A 20787-nucleotide genomic window follows, 5' to 3' on the forward strand; every position below is an offset into this window, starting at 1 on the left:
GTGCTACCAGCAGAACAGAGGTGGGGAACCTTTTTCTTATCACGGGCCATTCACACATAGACAAAATCAGTCGTGGGTCACATTCACATAAAAATCGCCAGTGCAGGTGGAGCTTTTGTACATCAAACTGCATTGTCAACGTTTAGTCCGCTGGTTTGAGCTCTTCCCACAAAACAGCAACTATAGTCAAAGATAACGTTTCTCAGCTTTCCTGGCCTCATTCTTTTGTTTAAATTAGATGGAAAATTTCCCAACCCAAAAGTCTAACACTGTTCTAAAGTTCACCCAGGACTTCATTGTTTTCAGACACCATCGTGGTCAGTTCCAGCGACAAATGATGTTGTCATGATGAGTTTGTGCAGATCTCACGGAAAATAGAGACTGAGACAACAGAAAAAAAAACAAAGTCATTTAGGCAATAGAAAGATCTGGTACAGTATTCAGACTCTACACAAAACATCTGAGTTCATTTTAATTTTTAGAACTCTTGCTGGGGGCCAGATGAAATTAAGCAACAGGCCAGATCCAGCCCACGTAGGTTCCCCACCTCTGCAGCAGGACATTGCTGGGTCCACTTTCAGCTGAATACAACTACTTTCAGCAGGACAAACCTACCCTCGACACATCCTTCGACCCATAAACCTACTTCTTTAACTTCCACAGCTTCCCCTCGGCATCACCCGCCTTTTTAGGTGGTTTCCAAATCACTTCTCTTTGAGATTTTTCACCCTGCAAAAATGTGGCTTTCCTATTGGCTGACCTACATTGCCACAAATATGTGGCCAAGACAGCTAAAAAAAAATTCTTCCTGCTGTGGGAGAGTCCCCTCTAACAGCCCGATCACCGAGTCTCTCTTCGAAACCCCGAGCCACTAGTCTCGCTTTAGCTTCATATGTCCCTTCTGGGTGGACTTTTTCTGTACATGTCCACCTGTGAGATGAGGCTGGCTGCCCCCTATCTGGCACTTCAGAATAGACACCCAATTCTTTCCAACTATCCAACTCGTTTTGTTTCACATCTCTTACCGATTTATCTTCTAGTTTGTTTGCAGTAGTCTGTGTTCTAGCCAAACTACAGCCTCTACTTACCCTCCTACCTCTCTCTCTGGATGACTGCTGCATGACCTCTCCCCCCGCCGACCCGACAATCAGAGGTTATGTTACCAGGTACGTGACTGTTTCCTTGCACCAGAGTCACTCCCAGCTCCACGATCAGAACTTGCTTTCCGCATTTTCACCTCATTTTGCCAGCCCGTGGATCTTGGCCCTTGTCCATGGTCTTGGACATTTAGCCAATGTTTGAACTTGCCGGTGGCTCTCCCTGCAGTGATCACATCCCCCCATTCATTGGCCTCTTCTGGTATGTATGTTACCCTAGTGCTTACTTTTGGTAGTTGTGTTTGGGTAAAATAGCCCTATCTTGTGCATCGGTATCACTTTGCCTATCATTATCCAGCCCCTTATCTACTGCATTCTGCTACTCATTACTATAGAAACATAGAAACTAGGAGCAGGAGTAGGCCATTCGGCCCTTCGAGCCTGCTCCGCCATTCAATATGGTCATGGCTGATCCTCTATCTCAACGCCATATTCCCACTCTCTCCCCATACCCATTAATGTCTTTAGAGTCCAGAAATCTATCCATTTCCTTCTTAAATATATTCAGTGACTTGGCCTCCACAGCCTCCTGTGGTAGGGAATTCCACAGGTTCACCACCCTCTGAGTGAAGACGTTTCTCCCGCTCTCAGTCCTAAACAGTCTACCCCGTATCCTGAGACTGTGACCCCTTGTTCTAGACTCCCCCAGCCAGAGGAAACATCATCCCTGCATCCAGCCCATCCCTGTAAGAATTTGATATGTTTCAATGAGGTCCCCTCTCATTCTTCTAAACTCCAGTGAATAACTATCAAACATATGAGTTTGTGAAGTTCAGGATGCTTCATTACCTTCTACTAATTGCTCAGATTCTGACAGTTTCTAATCAATCCTGATTAACCGAGATGAATAGACCCTAATAATTTGACTACCATGTTGAAGAACCACTGTCTCCCCATCACACCTTATCACCTTCCCCAGACCTTTCCACTCTTTCTGACCCTCTCTATACTAAATCCCCAGGATGAAAGTTTATCCCTGACAGCCCTATGCAATTCCCTAATGCTTGCTGAATTTTCTCCGAGACTTGTGTATAATGAACGCCCTTCTCCCTGCATGTTGGACATTCAACTGCACAGAAAAGGTGGAACTAATTGGAGCCCCTTCCAAGGCTGGAGATTTATCACCAAAGGTATTTTTGGATTTCTCCCCATAGACTAACTGATACCCACTCTAGCCCCCAGCCATTTGTAGTGAATCCTTCACATGGACTGTCCATGCCAGGCCAGATGTTAGCTTACAATTTGGCTGGTCAGCTAAGATCTTTTGGAGCATCTCCTGGTGATTTCTTTCACCAAGCCCAGTAATTGGAGGGACTTTAGCTGTGGTGATCATACTACAATGTACATATTTTTGTACTCCTCTCGAAATTCGTCATTGGCAAATTTCACCCCCCCATTGTCAGTTAGGAATTTAGCCGGTGCCCCCAGTCTGGTTCCTATCCATTTTTCCATGATTTTATCTAACAATCGCTCTGTTGTCTTTACCATGTTTTACTGTAGACAGACTGAACCTTGTTGCTATGTATATGGAATGTAAAATGAAAATATTTCTGTCCTTATTTCACACCTTTAAATCCATAGCTACTACTTCATTTGAGTCTCATGCTAATGGGAGACTTAAGAATAGGCCATGATGGTGTCCTCTGTTACTTTTAGCGTGTATCACATTTTTCACTAATCTCTTTGTGTACCAATCACCAATCATCCCTGTATCCTTTAGTAGGATCTTTAACCTGTAACAAGAAGAATGAGCAAACTGGTGATGTAACATTTAAGTCAATATGCTTTTTACCTCTCAAATTCCCATTAGCACTTCTTTGACATTCTGATTCAGGGGCTAGGTTTTGTTAAAGGGTTGCAATAATGCCTTGATTGGGTAAATTTCAAATCTATTGACTTAACAAAGATAATTGCTTTCTCATGTTCCATGTCTAATTTCACTTGTGCCTTTTTCATGGATGGCTTGCTCAGCAGCAAGGTGATCTCACTAGATACCACATCTGCACAAATAAAGTGGCTTCCCCCTGCTATTCTAGATGGAATCACCACGCTTTTCAGTGACTTTAAGGTGTTGTCATCCCTGAACCTGAAGCAAGTCGTACTTTCATCTTCCTTGAGCTTACTTCAACCCTTACTACTGAATGAATCCAAATAACCAATCCATTCCACATACTGTGGATGTGCAACCACTGTCCAGCACAGCACTATTAAATGAATCCATGACTAGTACACTCATTACCAGACTGAAGCTTCTTGTGACCAGTACAGTTCCCTCAGGCTGATTAGTATCATCACCTTGCCCTTCCAAACCTTCCATTTCGTGCATTGCCTTAAAAACCCAGTTATATGCAACCATACAAACATATGGATTAGGAGCAGGAGTAGGCCATTCGGCCCCTCGAGCCTACTCTGCCATTCAATAAGATCATGGCTGCTCGATTTGTGTTTTGAATTCCACATCCCCATCTACCCCCGATAACCTTTGATTCCCTTGCCTAACAAGAATCTATCTACCTCTTGCCTTAAAAATATTCAATGACCCCGCCTCCACTGCCTTCTGAGGCAAAGTGTTCCAAAGTCGCACAACCCTCTGAGAGAAAAATATTCTCCTCATCTCTGTCCTAAAAGGGTGATCCCTAATTTTAAAACAGTGCCCCCTAGTTCGGGACTCACCCACCAGAGGAAACATCCTTTCCACGTCCACCTTGTCAAGGCCATTCAGGATCTTATATACTTCAATCAAATCACCCCTCATTCTTCCAAACTCCAGTGGAAACAAGCCCAGTCTGTCCAACCTTTCCTCATAAGACAACCTGCTCATTCCAGGTGTCAATCTAGTAAACCTCCTCTGAACCGTCTCCAATGCATTTACATCCTTCCTTAAATAAGGAGACCAAAACTCCCAAAATGTTCCATTTTGGGCAAGTTATCGCATAATGATATTTCAAAACACATCTCAAATGTTTGTTAATAATTCTCCGGGCATTCCTGGGGTTTATTGTTCCGTTATTAATACTCCATTCATGCCATCTGCCAGAAAGTCTCCATCCTCCTCTCTTCTGACTGTGGTTCCTCTGTTGCTTTGCCACCACTGGGTGAGGTGATGATGCAGTGGTATTGTCACTGGACCCAAAGTAAAGCTCCGTGGACCCAGGTTCGAATCCCACAGCAGCAGATGATGGGATTTGAATTCAATTAAAATCTGGAATTAGAAGTCTAATGATGACCAGGAAACTATTGTTGTAAAAACCCATCTGGTTCACTAATGTCCTTTAGGGAAGGAAATCAGTCATCCTTACCTGGTCTGGCCTACACATGACTCCAGGTCCACAACAATGTGGTTGACTCTTAAACACGCTAGCAAGCCCCTAGCTTGTATTAAGCCACCACAAAGTCTCAAAAGAATGAAACTGGACAGACCACCCAGCATTGACCTAGGCACTGGAAACGACAACGGCAATCTCAGCCCTGTCGACCCTACAAGGTCCTCCTTACTGATGTCTGGGGGCTTGTGGCAAAATTGGGAGAGCTGTCTCACAGACTAGTCAAGCAACAGCCTGACATAGTCATCCTCACAGAATCAGACCTTACAGATAATGTCCCAGACACCACCATCACCATCCCTGGGTATGTCCTGTCCCACCGGCAGGACAGACCCAGCAGAGGTGGCAGCACAGGGCATACAGTCAGGAGGGAGTTGCCCTGGGAGTCCTCAACATCGACTCTGGGACCCATGAAGTCTCATGGCATCAGGTCAAACATGGGCAAGGAAACCTCCTGCTGATTACCACATACCCCCCTCCCTCAGCTGATGAATCAGTGCTCCTGTATGTTGAAGATCACTTGGAGGAAGCACTGAGGGTGGCAAGGATGCAGAATATGGAGGGACTTCAATGCCATCACCAAGAGTGGCTCGGTAGCACCACTACTGACCGAGCTGGCTGAGTCCTAAAGGACATAGCTGCAAGATTGGGTCTGCAGCAGGTGGTGAGGGAACCAACAAGAGGGAAAAACATACTTGACCTCATCCTCACCAACCTGCCTGCCACAGATGCATCTGTCCATGACAGTATCGATAGGAGTGACCACCGCACAGTCCTTGTGGAGACGAAGTCCCGCCTTCACATCGAGGATACCCTCCATCATGTTGTGTGGCACTACCACCGTGCTAAATGGGATAGATTTCAAACAGATCTAGCAACTCAAAACTGGGCTACCATGAGGCGCTGTGGGCCATCAGCAGCAGCAGAATTGTACTCGAACACAATCTGTAACCTTATGGCCCGGCATATCCCCCACTCTACCATTACCACCAAGCCCGGGGATCAACCCTGGTTCAATGAAGAGTGCAGGAGGGCATGCCAGGAACAGCACCAGGCATACCTAAAAATGAGGTATCAACCTGGTGAAGCTATAACACAGGACTACGTGCATACCAAACAGCATAAGCAGCAAGTGATAGACAGGGCTAAGCGATCCTACAACCAACGGATCAGATCTAAGTCCTGCCACCTCCAGTCATGAATGGTGGTGGACAATTAACTCACTGGAGGAGGAGGCTCCACAAATATCCCCATCCTCAATGATGGAGGAGCCCAGCACATCAGTGCAAAAGATAAGGCTGAAGAACTTGCTAAAATCTTCAGCCAGAATTGCCGATTGGATGATCCATCTCGGCCTCCTCTGGAGGTCCCCAGCATCACAGATGCCAGTCTTCAGCCAATTCAATTCACTCCACGTGATATCAAGAAATGGCTGAAGGCACTGGATACTGCAAAGGCTATGGGCCCTGACAACATTCTGGCAATAGTACTGAAGACTTGTGCTCCAGAACTTGCCGCGCCCATAGCCAAGCTGTTCCGGTACAGCTACAACACTGGCATCTACCCAACAATGTGGAAAATTGCCCAGGTATGTCCTGTACACAAAAAACAAGACAAATCCAACCCAGCCAATTACCGCCCCATCAGTCTACTCTCCATCATCAGTAAAGTGATGGAAGGGGTCATCAACAGGGCTATCAAGTGGCACTTACTTAGCAATAACCTGCTCACTGACGCCCAGTTTGGGTTCCGTCAGGGCCACTCAGCTCCTGACCTCATTAGAGCCTTGGTTCAAACATGGACAAAAGAGCTGAACTCCCGAGGTGAGGTGAGAGTGACTGCCCTTGACATCAAGACAGCATTTGACCGAGTGTGGCATCAAGGAGCCCTAGCAAAACTAGATTCAATGGGAATCAGGGAGAAAACTCTCCATTGATTGGAGTCATACCTAGCACAAAGGAAGATGGTTGTGGTTGTTGGGGGTCAATCATCTCAGCTCCATGACATCACTACAGGAGTTCCTCAGGGTAGCGTCCTAGGCCCAACCATCTTCAGCTGCTTCATCAATGACCTTCCTTTCATCATAATGTCAGGAGTGGGGATGTTCGCTGATGATTGCACAATGTTCAGCACCATTCGCGGCTCCTCAGATACTGAAGCAGTCCATGTCCAAATGCAGCAAGACCTGGACAATATCCAGGCTTGGGCTGACAAGTGGCAAGTAACATTCACGCCACACAAGTGCCAGGCAATGACCATCTCCAACAAGAGAGAATCCAACCATCACCCCTTGACATTCAATGGCATTACCATCACTGAATCCCCCACTATCATCACCCTGGGAGTTAATATTGACCAGAAATTGAACTGGACTAGCCATATAAATACTGTGGCTACAAGAGCAGGTCAGAGACTAGGAATCCTGCAGTGAGTAACTCACCTCCTGACTCCCCAAAGCCTGTCCACCATCTGCAAGGCACAAGTCAGGAGTGTGATGGAATACTCCCCACTTGCCTGGATGAGTACAGCTCCAACAACACTCAAGAAGCTCGACACCATCCAAGACAAAGCAGCCCGCTTGATTGGCACCCCATCCACAAACATTCACTCCCTCCACCACCGACGCACAGTAACAGCAGTGTGTGTACCATCTACAAAATGCACTGCAGGAACTCACCAAGGCTCTTTAGACAGCACCTTCCAAACCCACGACCACTACCATCTAGAAGGACAAGGGCAGCAGACACATGGGAACACCACCACCTGGAAGTTCACCTCCAAGTCACTCACCATCCTGACTTGGAAATATATCACCGTTCCTTCACTGTCGCTGGGTCAAAATCCTGGAATTCCCTCCCTAACAGCACTGTGGGTGTACCTACACCACACGGACTGCAGCGGTTCAAGAAGGCAGCTCACCACCACCTTCTCAAGGAGCAATTAGGGATGGGCAATAAATGCTGGCCTAGCCAGCGAAGCCCACATCCCATGAATTAATGAAAAAAACCCAGCACCCCATATCTGAAGGGTCTCGAAATGCCCCGAGCATTGAACCTTCCATCTTCTGTGACACCACTGGTGTCCTATTTGTGCCCGGAAGGCTGCTGGATCTGACTCTTTTCCCAGGATATTTCTTAAAGCCTCAGACATCTCGCCCAAAAGCATTTCTCTTTCTGATTTTCTGACGCCAGCTAAGACCAGGAACCTGTCCACATGCGACACTTTAGTACAACCAAGCAACTTGAAAGTAAGTGCTGAATTAGGAATTTCCAAATAGAATTTCAGCAATTTTACATATAGTCTTAAATTCCATGACATATTCTTCTGGGGAATAATTGTCCATCTTTCTAAATTTATGACCATGCCTCGTATGCATCTAATAGATCACTCTTCTTATAAATTGTATCCATAAATGTTAATAGATGATCCAAACCTTCCTCAATGTCCAATGGCTCCAGCTCTGAAAATATTCTTCACTTGCCCCTGCTTTTGTTAGGAAGCAGCTGCACCAAGCCCTATACCCTAGTTTGTCTTTGGTAGGGACATAGCCAGTGTTCATTGGTCTTAAGGTTCAGATTTGGAGAACACCAGTGGGGAATCATACCCTGATATTTTATACTTGGTTTCAGCAACTCTTCTCAGAAGTAACTCCGATTACTATCTTCTGTCTGAAAAATATTTCTTCTCAGTTTTCAAACTTAACCTTTAGGCAGCCACCTTCTGCTACAATAGATCCAAGGCAGATGGTAAAGTACAAAACAAGACACAAACCTTTTCCTTGATAGTCGGTTTATTCACAGGATGCAGCATAACAGATCTCTGCCTCCTAACTACCCACCTAATGTCCCAGCTGACTCTCTTTATGTGTGCTCTCAGTCCTTAATCAAACAACACCCATTGCCTGTGTATCTTTAACAACATAATCAACCAACCATTAATAAGTATCAGTGGACAGATGAATCTGTCCGAGGTTCCTTTCTTTGTCTGACCTCTCTCTGTCCGAAATCACACATTATACCAAGCTCTCTCTCTGCGAATTCAATCTCTCTCTCTCCGAATACTCTCTTGCTCTCTCACTCTGTCCAGGCACTCTTTCTCTGTCTGTCCGAATGTGCTCCCTCTCTCTGCCCAAACGCACACTCTCTCTCTGTCTCTCTGTCTGAATGTGCTCTCTCTCTCTCTGAACACCCTCTCTATCTCTCTCTCTGTCCAAACACATGTGTGCGCCCTCTCCCCCTCTGTCCCAATGCTCTCTCTCTGTCCCAATGCTCTCTCTGTACCTGTCCAAACACGCGCCCTCTCTCTCTCTGTGTCCGAATGCTCTTTCACTCACTCTATCTGTTTCTGTCCGAACGCACTCCCTCTCTCTCTCCAAACTCCCTCTCTCTCTCCAAACTCCCTCTCTCTCTCCAAACGCTCTCTCTCTCTCGCTATCGGAATGCTCTCTCATTTGCTCTCTTGCTCTCTCTCTCTCTCTCTGAATGCTCTCTCTTTCTCCCTGTCTGAATGCGAGTGCTCTCTCTCTCTCTCTGTCTGAACTCACTCTCTCTCTCTGTCCAAGTGCGCTCACACTCTCTCTCTCTGTCTGCACGCACGTGCTCTCACTCTCTGTCGGAACGCTCTCTCTCTCTGTCCAAACACTTTCTCTCTCTCTGTCCGAACGCTCTCTCTTTCTCTCTCCGTCTGAATGCTCTCTCTCTCTGTCCGAATGCTCTCTTTCTCTCTGTCCGAACGCTCTCTCTCTCTCTGTCCAAACGCTCTCTCTTTCTCTCTCTGTCTGAACGCTCTCTCTCTGTCTGAACACTCTTTCTCTCTCTGTCTGAACGCTCTCTCTCTCTCTGTCTGAACGCTCTCTCTTTCTGTCCAATCGCTCTCTCTCTCCCTCTCTCTATCTCTGTCCGAATGCACCTGCACCCGTTCTCTCTCTCTCTCTCTTGCTGTCTGAACGCTCTGTCTCTCTGCTCTTATTCTTAATTTCTCCTCCTGACTGTGAAACTATTGCTGTATCTGTTGAGGACTGTCCCCACTCTGCTGTGACTTTTCATGTGAACTGTGACTAATGATTTATTTCCCTCTTTCTGTAGACTCTCCAATCTCCAATACAATTGATCCAACTCTGCCAGATGTAGTCTTTGTGAAGGATGTTGTCTGTTATTTATCCTTCCTGGAGGGAGGCCAGCCTGAAGATAAACTCAAATGTGAGTTCTGGAATGAATTAAAGGCTTTTTTGGATATTTAGGAAATTAGTAGCTCATCAGAAGAGCGCACGTCTATATTTACTAAGGCCAGATTTGTTCAGTACAGTGACAATGTTGTGATGATGTTGCTGGACTAGTAATCCATGGCCGTTTAAGAATTACAGTTCAGTTGATGAGTAATTTGCAAATTTTAAAATAGCTGTGTTACAATATTGAGGTTTAGAAGGTTATTCTATTTTGGGACTGTAGCTGTAAATTTTGGGTAAATGAAGGGGTTCATGGGGCCTGCTCTGAAGTCTGCCTGGATGGTTTGATTGTTAGGGATCAAAGGAAGACTCAGATTGTTTTACTGAAAAGAAGATGCAAGGTATTTACACTTGGAAACAATGACAGCAGTCTCTGAGTTTATAATGAGTAGACTCTGAGTCTCCCAATGTCCCAGAAAGGTGTTGTAGATGTTCGGAGATGGGTCCTTCTGACTTGGGCTCTAGGCATGGGATTTGGTTCTTACACAGACTGTAGACATACTCTGGTATCTGCTTAACACTTGTTTATTAGTGCTATATCTAGACAGGTTATCGAGTAGGCATGTTGCTTCTAGGCATGATTCCAATGTCTCTCTCTCCCTCATCTAACACATGACTGACTGATGTCATACATCAGCATATCCCATCCTTTTTACTACTGGGTTGTAAGCAGTTGTGCTGTAAACTGTCCATTTACTTCTAAGATAAAAGGGAATTGGGATCAAGGATAGCTACCTGGATACAAGATTAAGGCGTTTCACATTGCCATGGAGAAGAGGGCTGAGGAAGCCATTTATGAGATCAGGTTACAGGCTTCCCTGTAACTCAATGAAGATCACAGACAAGCCGCAGAGGCTCTGTGTGGTCAGCAGAGAGAAAAGGCTGCGTGGCTTTTTGTGAGTTCCCATAGCCAGATGTAGGAGGGAGACGGTCTCTAGTTGAAGAGACACATCCTGCAACCTGCTATGGATTCTGGAAGATTTGTCCTGGCATGGCTGGGGGAGGAAGGATGATTGGAACATGGTGGTGGATTTAAGAAACTCTGTGCGGAATGTTATGGCCCTGTCACAGTGGGGGCAGTGCTGTAAAATGCGACAAGCTATTCAAAAGTCTATCCACTTTGGTGGGACCAAAAATTCCCACTGGCGGGACAGCCTATAAAATTCCGCCTTGTGAAAACTGTGGAATGCTCCTGGAGACAGTTACTCGAAGATACTACACAGTGAAACAGGGATACAGGAATCCTTGGAAGCTGGGAGCAACTGTGGACTGTTTGTGAAAAGGATTAACTTGGTGGAGAGTGCAAAGTCTGATAAGTATACAAGGGGATCATCATCTTCTGTAGTTTAAATAGGTTGCTTACAAAAAGAAAATAATGTCTGGTCAATAGTGCCTTTTGGTCATTTGTTATAGTAAAAGTTTTAAATCGAACCTTGCTGTATCATTCCCTCAGCTAATAACAGGAAGTTCAAACCTCTTTAAAAGTTATCGGTCTTTATGGAGATCGTAACAGGTGATAACAGCAAATGTGACCACGAAGCCGTTGGATTGTCGTAGAAACCCAACTGACTCACTAATGTCCTAGTGGCGAGAATACTTGCCTGGTTTGGTTTACCTGTGACTCTAGCCCCCCATTGGCTTGGTTGATTTTGAACTATCCTCTGCAGCGGCTTGGTCACACACTCAGTTGAATCAAACTGCTATAGCGGTTGAAGTAGAGAGCCCACAACCACCTTTTCAGGGCAGTGAGAGGTGGGCAATAATAGCTGGCACTGCCAGTGATGCCCACATTCCAAGAAGGAATTAAGCCATGTAATTATATTAACCACCACCAGAGGGTTCTGTATGGGAAGTCAGTAACCTCTCATTGCTGATTTCTCTTGGTAAGAGAGCAGAGTGAAAGGCCACGCTTTGGGATTGAAAAGGCTTTAGATTGTCAGATAGAGGGAAACAAAGGTTACTCCTTTGCCAGAGTTGTCTGTGTGAGGGTGGGCAAAAGAGCTCTGAGATGCAGAGGGATCTGGGTGTCCTAGTGCGTGAATCACAAAAGGTTAGTCTGCAGGTACAGCAGGTAATTAGAAAGCTAATAGAATGTTATCATTTATTGTGAGGGGAATTGATCACAATCCGTAGGGAGGTTATGCTTCAGTTGTACGGGGCACTGGTGAGACCACATCTGGAGTATTGTGCACAGCACTGGTCTCCTTATTTAAAGAAGGATGTAAATGTGTTAGAAGCAGTTCAGAGAAGGTTTACTAGACTAATACCAGGAATGGGTGGGTTGTCTTATGAGGAAAGGTTGGACAGACTAGGCTTGTATCCACTGGAGTTTAGAAGAGTAAGAGGTGACTTGATTGAAACATGTAAGATCCTGAGGGGTCTTGACAGGGTGGATGTGGAGATGTTTCCTCTTGTGGGAGAATCTAGAACTAGGGGTCACTGTTTAAAAATAAGGGGTCACCCATTTAAAACTGAGATGAGGAGAATTTTTTTCACTCAGAGGGTTGTGAGTCTTTGGAACTCTCTTCCTGAAAAAGCCCTGGAAGCAGAGTCATTGAATATTTTTAAGACAGAGCTAGATACATTCTTGACTGACAAGGGGGTGAAAGGTTATTGGGGGTAGACAGGAATGAGGTTACATTCAGATCAGCCATAATCTTATTGAATGGCCGAGCAGGCTCGAGGGGCTGAGTGGCCTTCCCCAGCTCCGAATTTGCATGTTCGAGGATATATGGACCCTCCCTGATATATACCCTCCCTTGGAGGGAGTTGCCTGAGAGAAGGTTTGGAGTTCCACAAATTTCAGATGCAGGGTCGGAGTGTTGGTTTTCACACAATGAGAATGTGGATACGAGGTAGAACCCAGGGAGAATTTTCTAATGGATATTTGGAAGGAAAAGAGAGGAAAGATGGACAATAATCATCATCAATCAAAGACAGAAAAACTTTACAACAGATAGGGGTCAAAGGTGAGAGAGGAGGCTTGCCTGTGTTTTTTTTCTTGTAACCTGTCGAAGATGTTTACAGACTCCCTGCAACTCTGCGAATGGTGTTTGAAACTTGAATGGACTTTGAATTCATACAAGGCTGTTAGTTGTTAAGGGGGAAGAAATGATTGGCACAACAGGGGAATCAAAACTCCTCCAGGACATCTTTAGAAATGGAGTTGTGGGAGTTCCACTCACAATCAGAGGAGATAGTGAGGTCAGGACTGCCTTGAGGTAAAGGAGGGTGAAGAGTGGGAGAGGTGAATGAGGTTAGGACTGCCCGGAGGTAAAGGAGGGTGAAGAGTGGGAGAGGTGAGTGAGGTCAGGACTGCCCGGAGGTAAAGGAGGGTGAAGAGTGGGAGAGGTGAGTGAGGTGAGGACTGCCAGGAGGTAAAGGAGGGTGAAGAGTGGGAGAGGTGAGTGAGGTGAGGACTGCCCGGAGGTAAAGGAGGGTGAAGAGTGGGAGAGGTGAGTGAGGTGAGGACTGCCCGGAGGTAAAGGAGGGTGAAGAGTGGGAGAGGTGAGTGAGGTGAGGACTGCCCGGAGGTAAAGGAGGGTGAAGAGTAGGAGAGGTGAGTGAGGTGAGGACTGCCCGGAGGTAAAGGAGGGTGAAGAGTGGGAGAGGTGAGTGAGGTGAGGACTGCCCGGAGGTAAAGGAGGGTGAAGAGTGGGAGAGGTGAGTGAGGTGAGGACTGCCCGGAGGTAAAGGAGGGTGAAGAGTAGGAGAGGTGAGTGAGGTCAGGCCAGGAGGTAAAGGAGGGTGAAGAGTGGGAGAGGTGAGTGAGGTGAGGACTGCCAGGAGGTAAAGGAGGGTGAAGAGTGGGAGAGGTGAGTGAGGTGAGGACTGCCCGGAGGTAAAGGAGGGTGAAGAGTGGGAGAGGTGAGTGAGATGAGGACTGCCCGGAGGTAAAGGAGGGTGAAGAGTGGGAGAGGTGAGTGAGGTGAGGACTGCCCGGAGGTAAAGGAGGGTGAAGAGTGGGAAAGGTGAAAGACTCTGAGGCAAGTGAAAGACATGAATAAACAGTATTTGAGGAAAGACTCATTGAAAAACAAGTGTAAATGCACCCAGTGCACTCCAAGAGGACTGGAGCTTAAAGGATTTTGACCAATCTTGAATGAAATCATTAACAACATGGTGGGTGGCCTTGGATGATGAATGAAGGAGGTGAATAATAATAATATAAGGAGAGAATCGAGTGGGTGAAAGCATCAAGTCCCGAGCAACCTGTGAGTTAATGGAAAACAGAAAATGACCTACCAGAGGGATTTGAAAAAAAACGAGAGGGTAGATTCACAGCAGAGAGCCCCTGAATCAGTATAACGATATTGTCGCTGCATCTCCAACCTACAATCTCTTTGAGAGTGGCTTCATGTCTGGGAACATAAGAATATAAAATTCCCCTTTGGAATATGTCAGTGAAAGATTGTGTAGTGTGCCAGAGGCTACCAAATTGACCATAAAAGGAATTACCAGCCTTCCAGAGCAAGGTTGTAGGATTGTCTAAACATGGACAATAAACCATAATGTTGAACACGAAGCAGAATAAATGTCTTTAGGTCCTGAGTATACAAGACTGCCTGCTGTTCAGGACAGGTAGTTTAACTTTCCAGGGATTCTGGTAACTGTTGTACAGAGGGGCAGGGTACAAGCTACTGTGACAACTGTAGAATAATACTTCAGACCCTGAAACTCTGGATCAGGCGCACAACCTGACACTTATTTACTTCAAGATACTTAAGCAAGAGAACTGCAGAAAGAAGCAGATTTAACTCCCAAGGTAGAAACTTCGGTTCTGAATTATCTGTTCACTGTGTTGGTGATTTCGCTGTTCATGGTGTTGGTGGTAATATATGGAAAGATTTGAGCATTTTGTTATATTGCCCTCTCTGCTGCCCCCTCTGTTGGGGAGGTGTAAAGTTAGTTCAGTAATGGCTGCCTGCAGCTGAGCTTGTGTCAGTCTTACTCTGTGATATATACAACGGAATGATGAGGATGGGATGGCATTTTCTTTTACATTTCTTTTGCGAAACTAAGGACTGAAGAACATCGTTTGTTACATTTTGGAACTCCGAAAGTCGAATTTGGGAAGTTTGAGCAATTTGAAAGATTGAACTGTGTGTGCACATGGTATTCAGGTACACGGTGAGTGAGTATGGTACGGAGTTGAAAAAATGGCACTGGGAACATATTTGGGGACAATGGGGGAATTCCTCCCTAACAAAAAGGTGTCATTATAACTGAAGGTCACACATCTGGCTGACAGTGAATGAAATAGATGAGGAAAAGGTGAATATTTTCCTCACCGATGATGGGGCCAGATTCTTTTGATGTAGTTTTTAACCACTGTTGCCCGAGAGATCCCAGAACTATGGAATATAATGAAAGTAATGAACTTCTGGACTCATATTATGGCACGCCTAAGAATGAGCTTGCACTGAGAGCTATGTCCTGTCAAAGGAAGCAATTGCCGAGTGAGACTATTACAGGTTACGTTCTCGAATTAAAGAAACTCTCTCGTCACTGTGGGTATGGTGCGAATCTAGAAATTAGGGACACATTTGTAGGAAGCCTAAAAACAATAAAACCCAGGCCAATATTTTGAGAAAAGGCAATAAGCTGACATGGCAGGAGGCCTGTAATGAGGCCACAGGCATGGGAACGGCTGAAAAAGATAGGTGCAGTTTGCAAGGGAGTTGTTTCCTGAGCAGGCAAGAGGGGCCCACCAGATTTCAGCAAGGCCCAGGTCACGGTAGCCAAGTTCATAGCCTCAGAGTCAGAGATTTAGATGCCGCTGTTGCCACCAACCTTGCAAGTGCTCCCATTTCCAGTCAAAGTGCTATGCCTGTGGGAAAGTTGGTGAGATCCAGACAGCATGCAGGAGTAGAGGGAACAGGAATGCTTAGGACACGGTAAAGTTCCAGGTCACAGCCATGCACCAGGTCAAGGTCGTGGTAGATCTAAAACTAGTTCGGGAGTCTCCAAATCCTCGAACGATAGATATGGAAACAGAAGTTGATGTTATTGAGCAGGAAGATTAAGGGTTGGACTCTTAAGTCAGAGGGAAAGAAAAACAGCACATGGGGGACTGGAGTAAAAGGGCTGAAGATATAATTCCAGTGCCGACAGTAGAAATGAATGTCAGAAATCCACAACTTACTTTCATCTTTGGTACAGCTGTAGCCACATCTGTTACCTCGGGAGGAGAGTACAAGAAATCCCTCAGTCACATTCCCCTTTGGGACGCTGGTGTAAAATTGACTGGTTATTCCAGTGCTAGGTGAAGTTAGTGTTAGGGTGGAATATGATGATCCATCCTATTACTCGCCATTGGTAGCAGTAGGAGGGAATAGGAGAGAACAAAATCTCCCTCATGGGAAGGAATTGGCTTAAGAAATGCGGTTAAACTGGGCCGAGTTATTTACAGCCGGGATAAGTAAAAACACGCCTGGCATTGAGGAAGTGCTAAGAGAGCACAAAGTGCTCTTTCAGCAAGGAGAACCTAATGATCAAATTAGGCCTCACAAGGTCAAAGTCAAGATAAAGGACAATGTACAGCTGGCATTTTGCAAGGTTAGGACAGTGCCTTCTGCACAGTTAGAAGCAGAGATAGACGAGAACAAACAGGGACAAATAAGAAGGTGGAAAGTTGTGCAGGGTGTCTCAGTATGAGAAATGATCCAACCAAGGTACTTTATCATTCCATAGTCAGCACAAGTAAACCATGGGGATGACTACATGTCGATCTCTTTGAAGTGGAAGGGAAAGAGTACCGTGTTTTGCTCGATAGCTGCAGCAAATGGATAAATGTCGAATCTACGCTCAATACCACAAGTGCCGAATCTATTGAGAAGCTGGTTGGCAGTTTATGGCTTGCCAGAGGTGTTGGTATCAGATAATGGTCCACAGTTTACATCAGAACAGTTTGAAATAGGTCTGAGTAAGAATGGAGTCAAACAGATTCTAATCGCACCATTTCGCCCAGCATCGAATGGTGCTGCAGAAAGAAATGTGCAGACCGTGAAGAGTTTTTTCCAGAAATATTTGCAAAGTGACAAGCTAGGCATTATTTATTTTTATTATTTCACAGGATATGGGTGTCGCTGGCTAGGCCAGCATTTATTGCCCATCCCTAATTGCCCTTGAGAAGGTGGTGGTGAGCTGTCTTCTTGAACCGCTGCAGTCCATGTGGTGTAGGTACACCCATAGTGCTGTTAGGTAGTTCAGTTTATGAGTTAGTGTTTAAACATGCTCCTAGGGCAAGGTCTTTGTTTGCTTAAGACTGATGTCAATAGCAAAGTAACAGAAAAGCAAGATAAAGTGAAGATGAGTCATGATACCCCAGGCATGAAACTTCGAGTGTTTAGTGGTAGTCAGAAGGTCAGGGTGAAAGGTGCTAGGGAGAAGTGTGTGATTGGAGTTGTTGTAAAGAGACTAGGTGCATTCACATATCTAGTGAAGAATTGAGAGAGACTGCAGCAGTGTCATGTAGATCATTTGCTTGAAAGAGGCAATCTGACAAAGGGAGAGCATGATAAACCTCCTATAGTCCAAATTCCTCCCATCGTCCATTGTGACAGGCAGAAAGAAAGTGAAAGTTCGCTGGTTCACAGAACCCACTGGCAGAGCAAAGTGAGCCAGAGTCTTTGATTAAGAGAAATTAATGAACGTCACAGTTAAAGTCAAAGTTCAGGCTTGACACAGTCAGAGATGTTGAGAGAACAGAGTCAAACCACTGGAAACGGAAGGAGATCGCAGACAGAAGGAGAATGAAGCCAGATAGGCTAATTGAAGGAAGAAGGAGGAAATTCCTCTTTGCATTATTCTTTGTCTCATGATATTTTTGTTAAACACATACTGGTGTTAAGGAATAATAAATATGCAAGTTACTCTGGAAGGATGGGTCATATATATTTTGGTTGTGATTGCAGTGAAAACAGATATGCAATCCAACCTGTTAAATTTCAGCTTTTGGTGATGTTGGTTTGGTCAATTCTGGAAAATTGTGTCCATGCACCATTTTACATTTTAATGTCTAAGCTGTTGATTTTAAGTGGGGTGGGAGTGTGGGATATTGTAAGATCTGAGCATGTTATTATATTGCCCTCTCTGTTGGGAGGTGTATATAAAGGTAGTTCAATAATGGAATACTGCTGCCAGTGTTACTCAGTGAGGCACACAACAGAGTGGGGGTTGACTCATCTGCTATCCTCTGAGAAGTGTTCCTGTTCTCCTTATCCCCTCCCCTCCCTCGATGACCGATCTCTGATTGGGAACTCATTGTGATGTATTTGTGTTCCAGGGCCCATCCAATCATACGCATGCTTCAGTATTACCCAAAAAAGAGACATAATGTTGAAGTTTTTCATCTTGCACTCACCAGGACAGATGCAAGAATGTCAAATTTCAAAGGGTTGATATTCCGAATTTGGCCTTTGTTGTACCTCTGTCTCAGGTATACAAATAGTCACTTGGCAGTACAGAACTTGAGTGTTGTTGGAAAACTGCCTGCAGTTGAGCAGCATGAGCTAGCCTTACTCGAGTAGTACACAACAGTGGCTTCACTGTTCATTGTGTTGCTAATTTACCTGTTGAACTGGATCACTTATTTTTTTGAGTCTTACTTTCTGATTTGCTCTCCTCTCCTGGCAATATTCCTGCAAATTGGAAGAGGCTAATCTGGAGCTGATGTTTGCCCTCTAGCACCTCACCCCACCCCCCCACCATGGTCATTATTCATGTGTGAACAGTTAGTGTTAGGAGGTCAATCAACTGTGAAAGGCATCGAACTCCCATTTGGATCCTCTCCCCATCTGGTAACTACATCTGGGCACTTGCAGTCAGAACACTGTGTGTTGATCAGCAGCACATACACTACCTAGCACCCAGCTGCATACAGCTGACAGCATAGACCGAAGCTCGAATCTGAAACATTTCTGGTCTGTATGTCTCAGGGAAGCAAACCTAACTGGGAGCAAATGATGAAGCCAAAGCAAACTGTCTTGTTAAGGAGGTGATGTCCTCTTTTATGAAAAGTTGAGCCTAATATTTTTCATATCTTTCTGTTTCCTTAACAGTTACCTTTAAGTTATATGACACCGATGCAAATGGACTCCTGGATAACTCGGTAGGTTTTGTCTCTGCTCAGGGTACCATCACGTTTCATACCCCTGATATATTTTGTTTGTTATATGGACACCGGGTTTGGGAATGTCTAGCAATCACTCTGGACTATGGCCAATGCAATCTCATGCTGCAGACACAATCACAAAATGATGTACATGACAAGTGCCGTCTGCCATCCCATGAGAAATGCTCCTTATCCCCTCTCCACCCTCGATGACTGATCTCGGATTGGGAAATCATTGCCATGTCATCGTGTGCCAGGGTCATCCAACCACACACAAAATCTGGCAGCATCAGTGGAGAGAGAAATACAGTTAACGTTTCAAGTCCAATATGACTCTCCTTCAAAACTGAAGAGAGGCGGAAATGTGAAGGGCATTAGGCTGTTGTAAAAGGGGACGGAGCAGGTGGAGCAAAAGAGGAAGCCTGGGATAGGGTAGAGGGCAGGGAAAATTAAATGGCAAAGATGTCATGGAACAAAAGGCAAAGGGAGGGGGAATGGGAGTAGTAAAGGAACAAAGCATTGCTCCAGAGTAGATGTTAATAGCAGAATAAAGGTCAGTACTGTCTGAAAGCAAAATAGCAGAATGGTGTTATTTAGCAGAAGAAAGGTCAGTACTGTCTGAAAGCAGAATGTGTTATTAGCAGAAGAAAGGTCAGTACTGTCTGAAAGCAAAATAGCAGAATGGTGTTATTAGCAGAAGAAAAGTCAGTACTGTCTGAAAGCAGAATGGTGTTATTAGCAGAAGAAAGGTCAGTACTGTCTGAAAGCAAAATAGCAGAATGTGTTATTAGCAGAAGAAAGGTCAGTACTGTCTGAAAGCAAAATAGCAGAATGGTGTTATTAGCAGAAGAAAGGTCAGTACTGTCTGAAAGCAGAATGTGTTATTAGCAGAAGAAAGGTCAGTACTGTCTGAAAGCAAAATAGCAGAATGGTGTTATTAGCAGAAGAAAGGTCAGTACTGTCTGAAAGCAGAATGTGTTATTAGCAGAAGAAAGGTCAGTACTGTCTGAAAGCAAAATAGCAAAATGTGTTATTAGCAGAAGAAAGGTCAGTACTGTCTGAAAGCAAAATAGCAAAATGTGTTATTAGCAGAATAAAGGTCAGTATTGTCTGAAAGCAAAATAGCAGAATGTGTTATTAGCAGAAGAAAGGTCAGACCTGTCTGAAAGCAAAACTTGAGAGCAAGATATAGACTGACACTTGGGGGAAAAATACAAAATGGAGGAGAGAGTTCATGGTCTGAAGTTGTTAAACTCAATGTTAAGTCCAGAAGGCTGTAAAGTGCCTAGTCGGAAGATGAGGTGCTGTTCCTCCAGTTTGCGTTGAGCTTCACTGGAACAATGCAGCAGGCCAAGGACGGACATGTGGGCATGAGAGCCGGGTGGTGTGTTGAAATGGCAAGCGACAGGGAGGTCTGGGTCATGTTTGCGGACTGAGCGAAGATGTTGCACAAAGCGGTCACCCAGTCTGCGTTTGTTCTCCCCAAGGTAGAGGAGGCTGCATTGTGAGTGTGAATGCAGGAGACTAAATTGAAAGGAGCACAAGTAAATCACTGCTTCACTTTGAAGGAGTGTTTGGGCCCCTGGACAGTGAGAAGAGAGGAAGTAAAGGGGCAGGTGTTATACCTTCTGCGATTCCATGGGAAGGTGCCGTGGGAAGAGGATGGGGTGTTGGGGGTGATAGAGGAGTAGACCAGGATTTCGCAGAGGGAACAGCCCCTTCACAACACTGACAGGAGAGGAGAGGGGAAGATGTGTTTGCTGGTGGCATCATGCTGGAGTTGGTGGAAATGGTGGAGGATGATCCTTTGAATGCGGAGGCTGGTGAGGTGATAAGTAAGGACAAGGGGAGGCAGTGGCGGAGTGGTATTGTTGCTGGAGTAATCCAGAAACCCAGGGAAATGACCTGGTTTGAACATTTGAATTCAATAAAAACATGGAATTAAAAGTCTAATGAACCCATCAAGTT

General features: G+C 45.2%; 1 protein-coding gene across 5 annotated transcripts in view; it reads left to right on the forward strand.

Moving 5' to 3' along the window:
* Positions 1–20787, forward strand: part of LOC144672687 (diacylglycerol kinase beta-like) — a 275739-nt gene that overhangs the window by 196557 nt on the left and 58395 nt on the right. For all 5 annotated transcript variants that reach the window (XM_078534584.1, XM_078534587.1, XM_078534586.1 and 2 more), the window contains 2 exons: positions 9565–9678; positions 18767–18816. In XM_078534584.1, the coding sequence (XP_078390710.1) occupies positions 9565–9678; positions 18767–18816 (164 nt within the window). The remainder of the gene's footprint in view (positions 1–9564; positions 9679–18766; positions 18817–20787) is intronic.

Source organism: Cetorhinus maximus, chromosome X, assembly GCF_964194155.1.
Source record: "Cetorhinus maximus chromosome X, sCetMax3.hap1.1, whole genome shotgun sequence".
Taxonomy (NCBI): domain Eukaryota; kingdom Metazoa; phylum Chordata; class Chondrichthyes; order Lamniformes; family Cetorhinidae; genus Cetorhinus; species Cetorhinus maximus.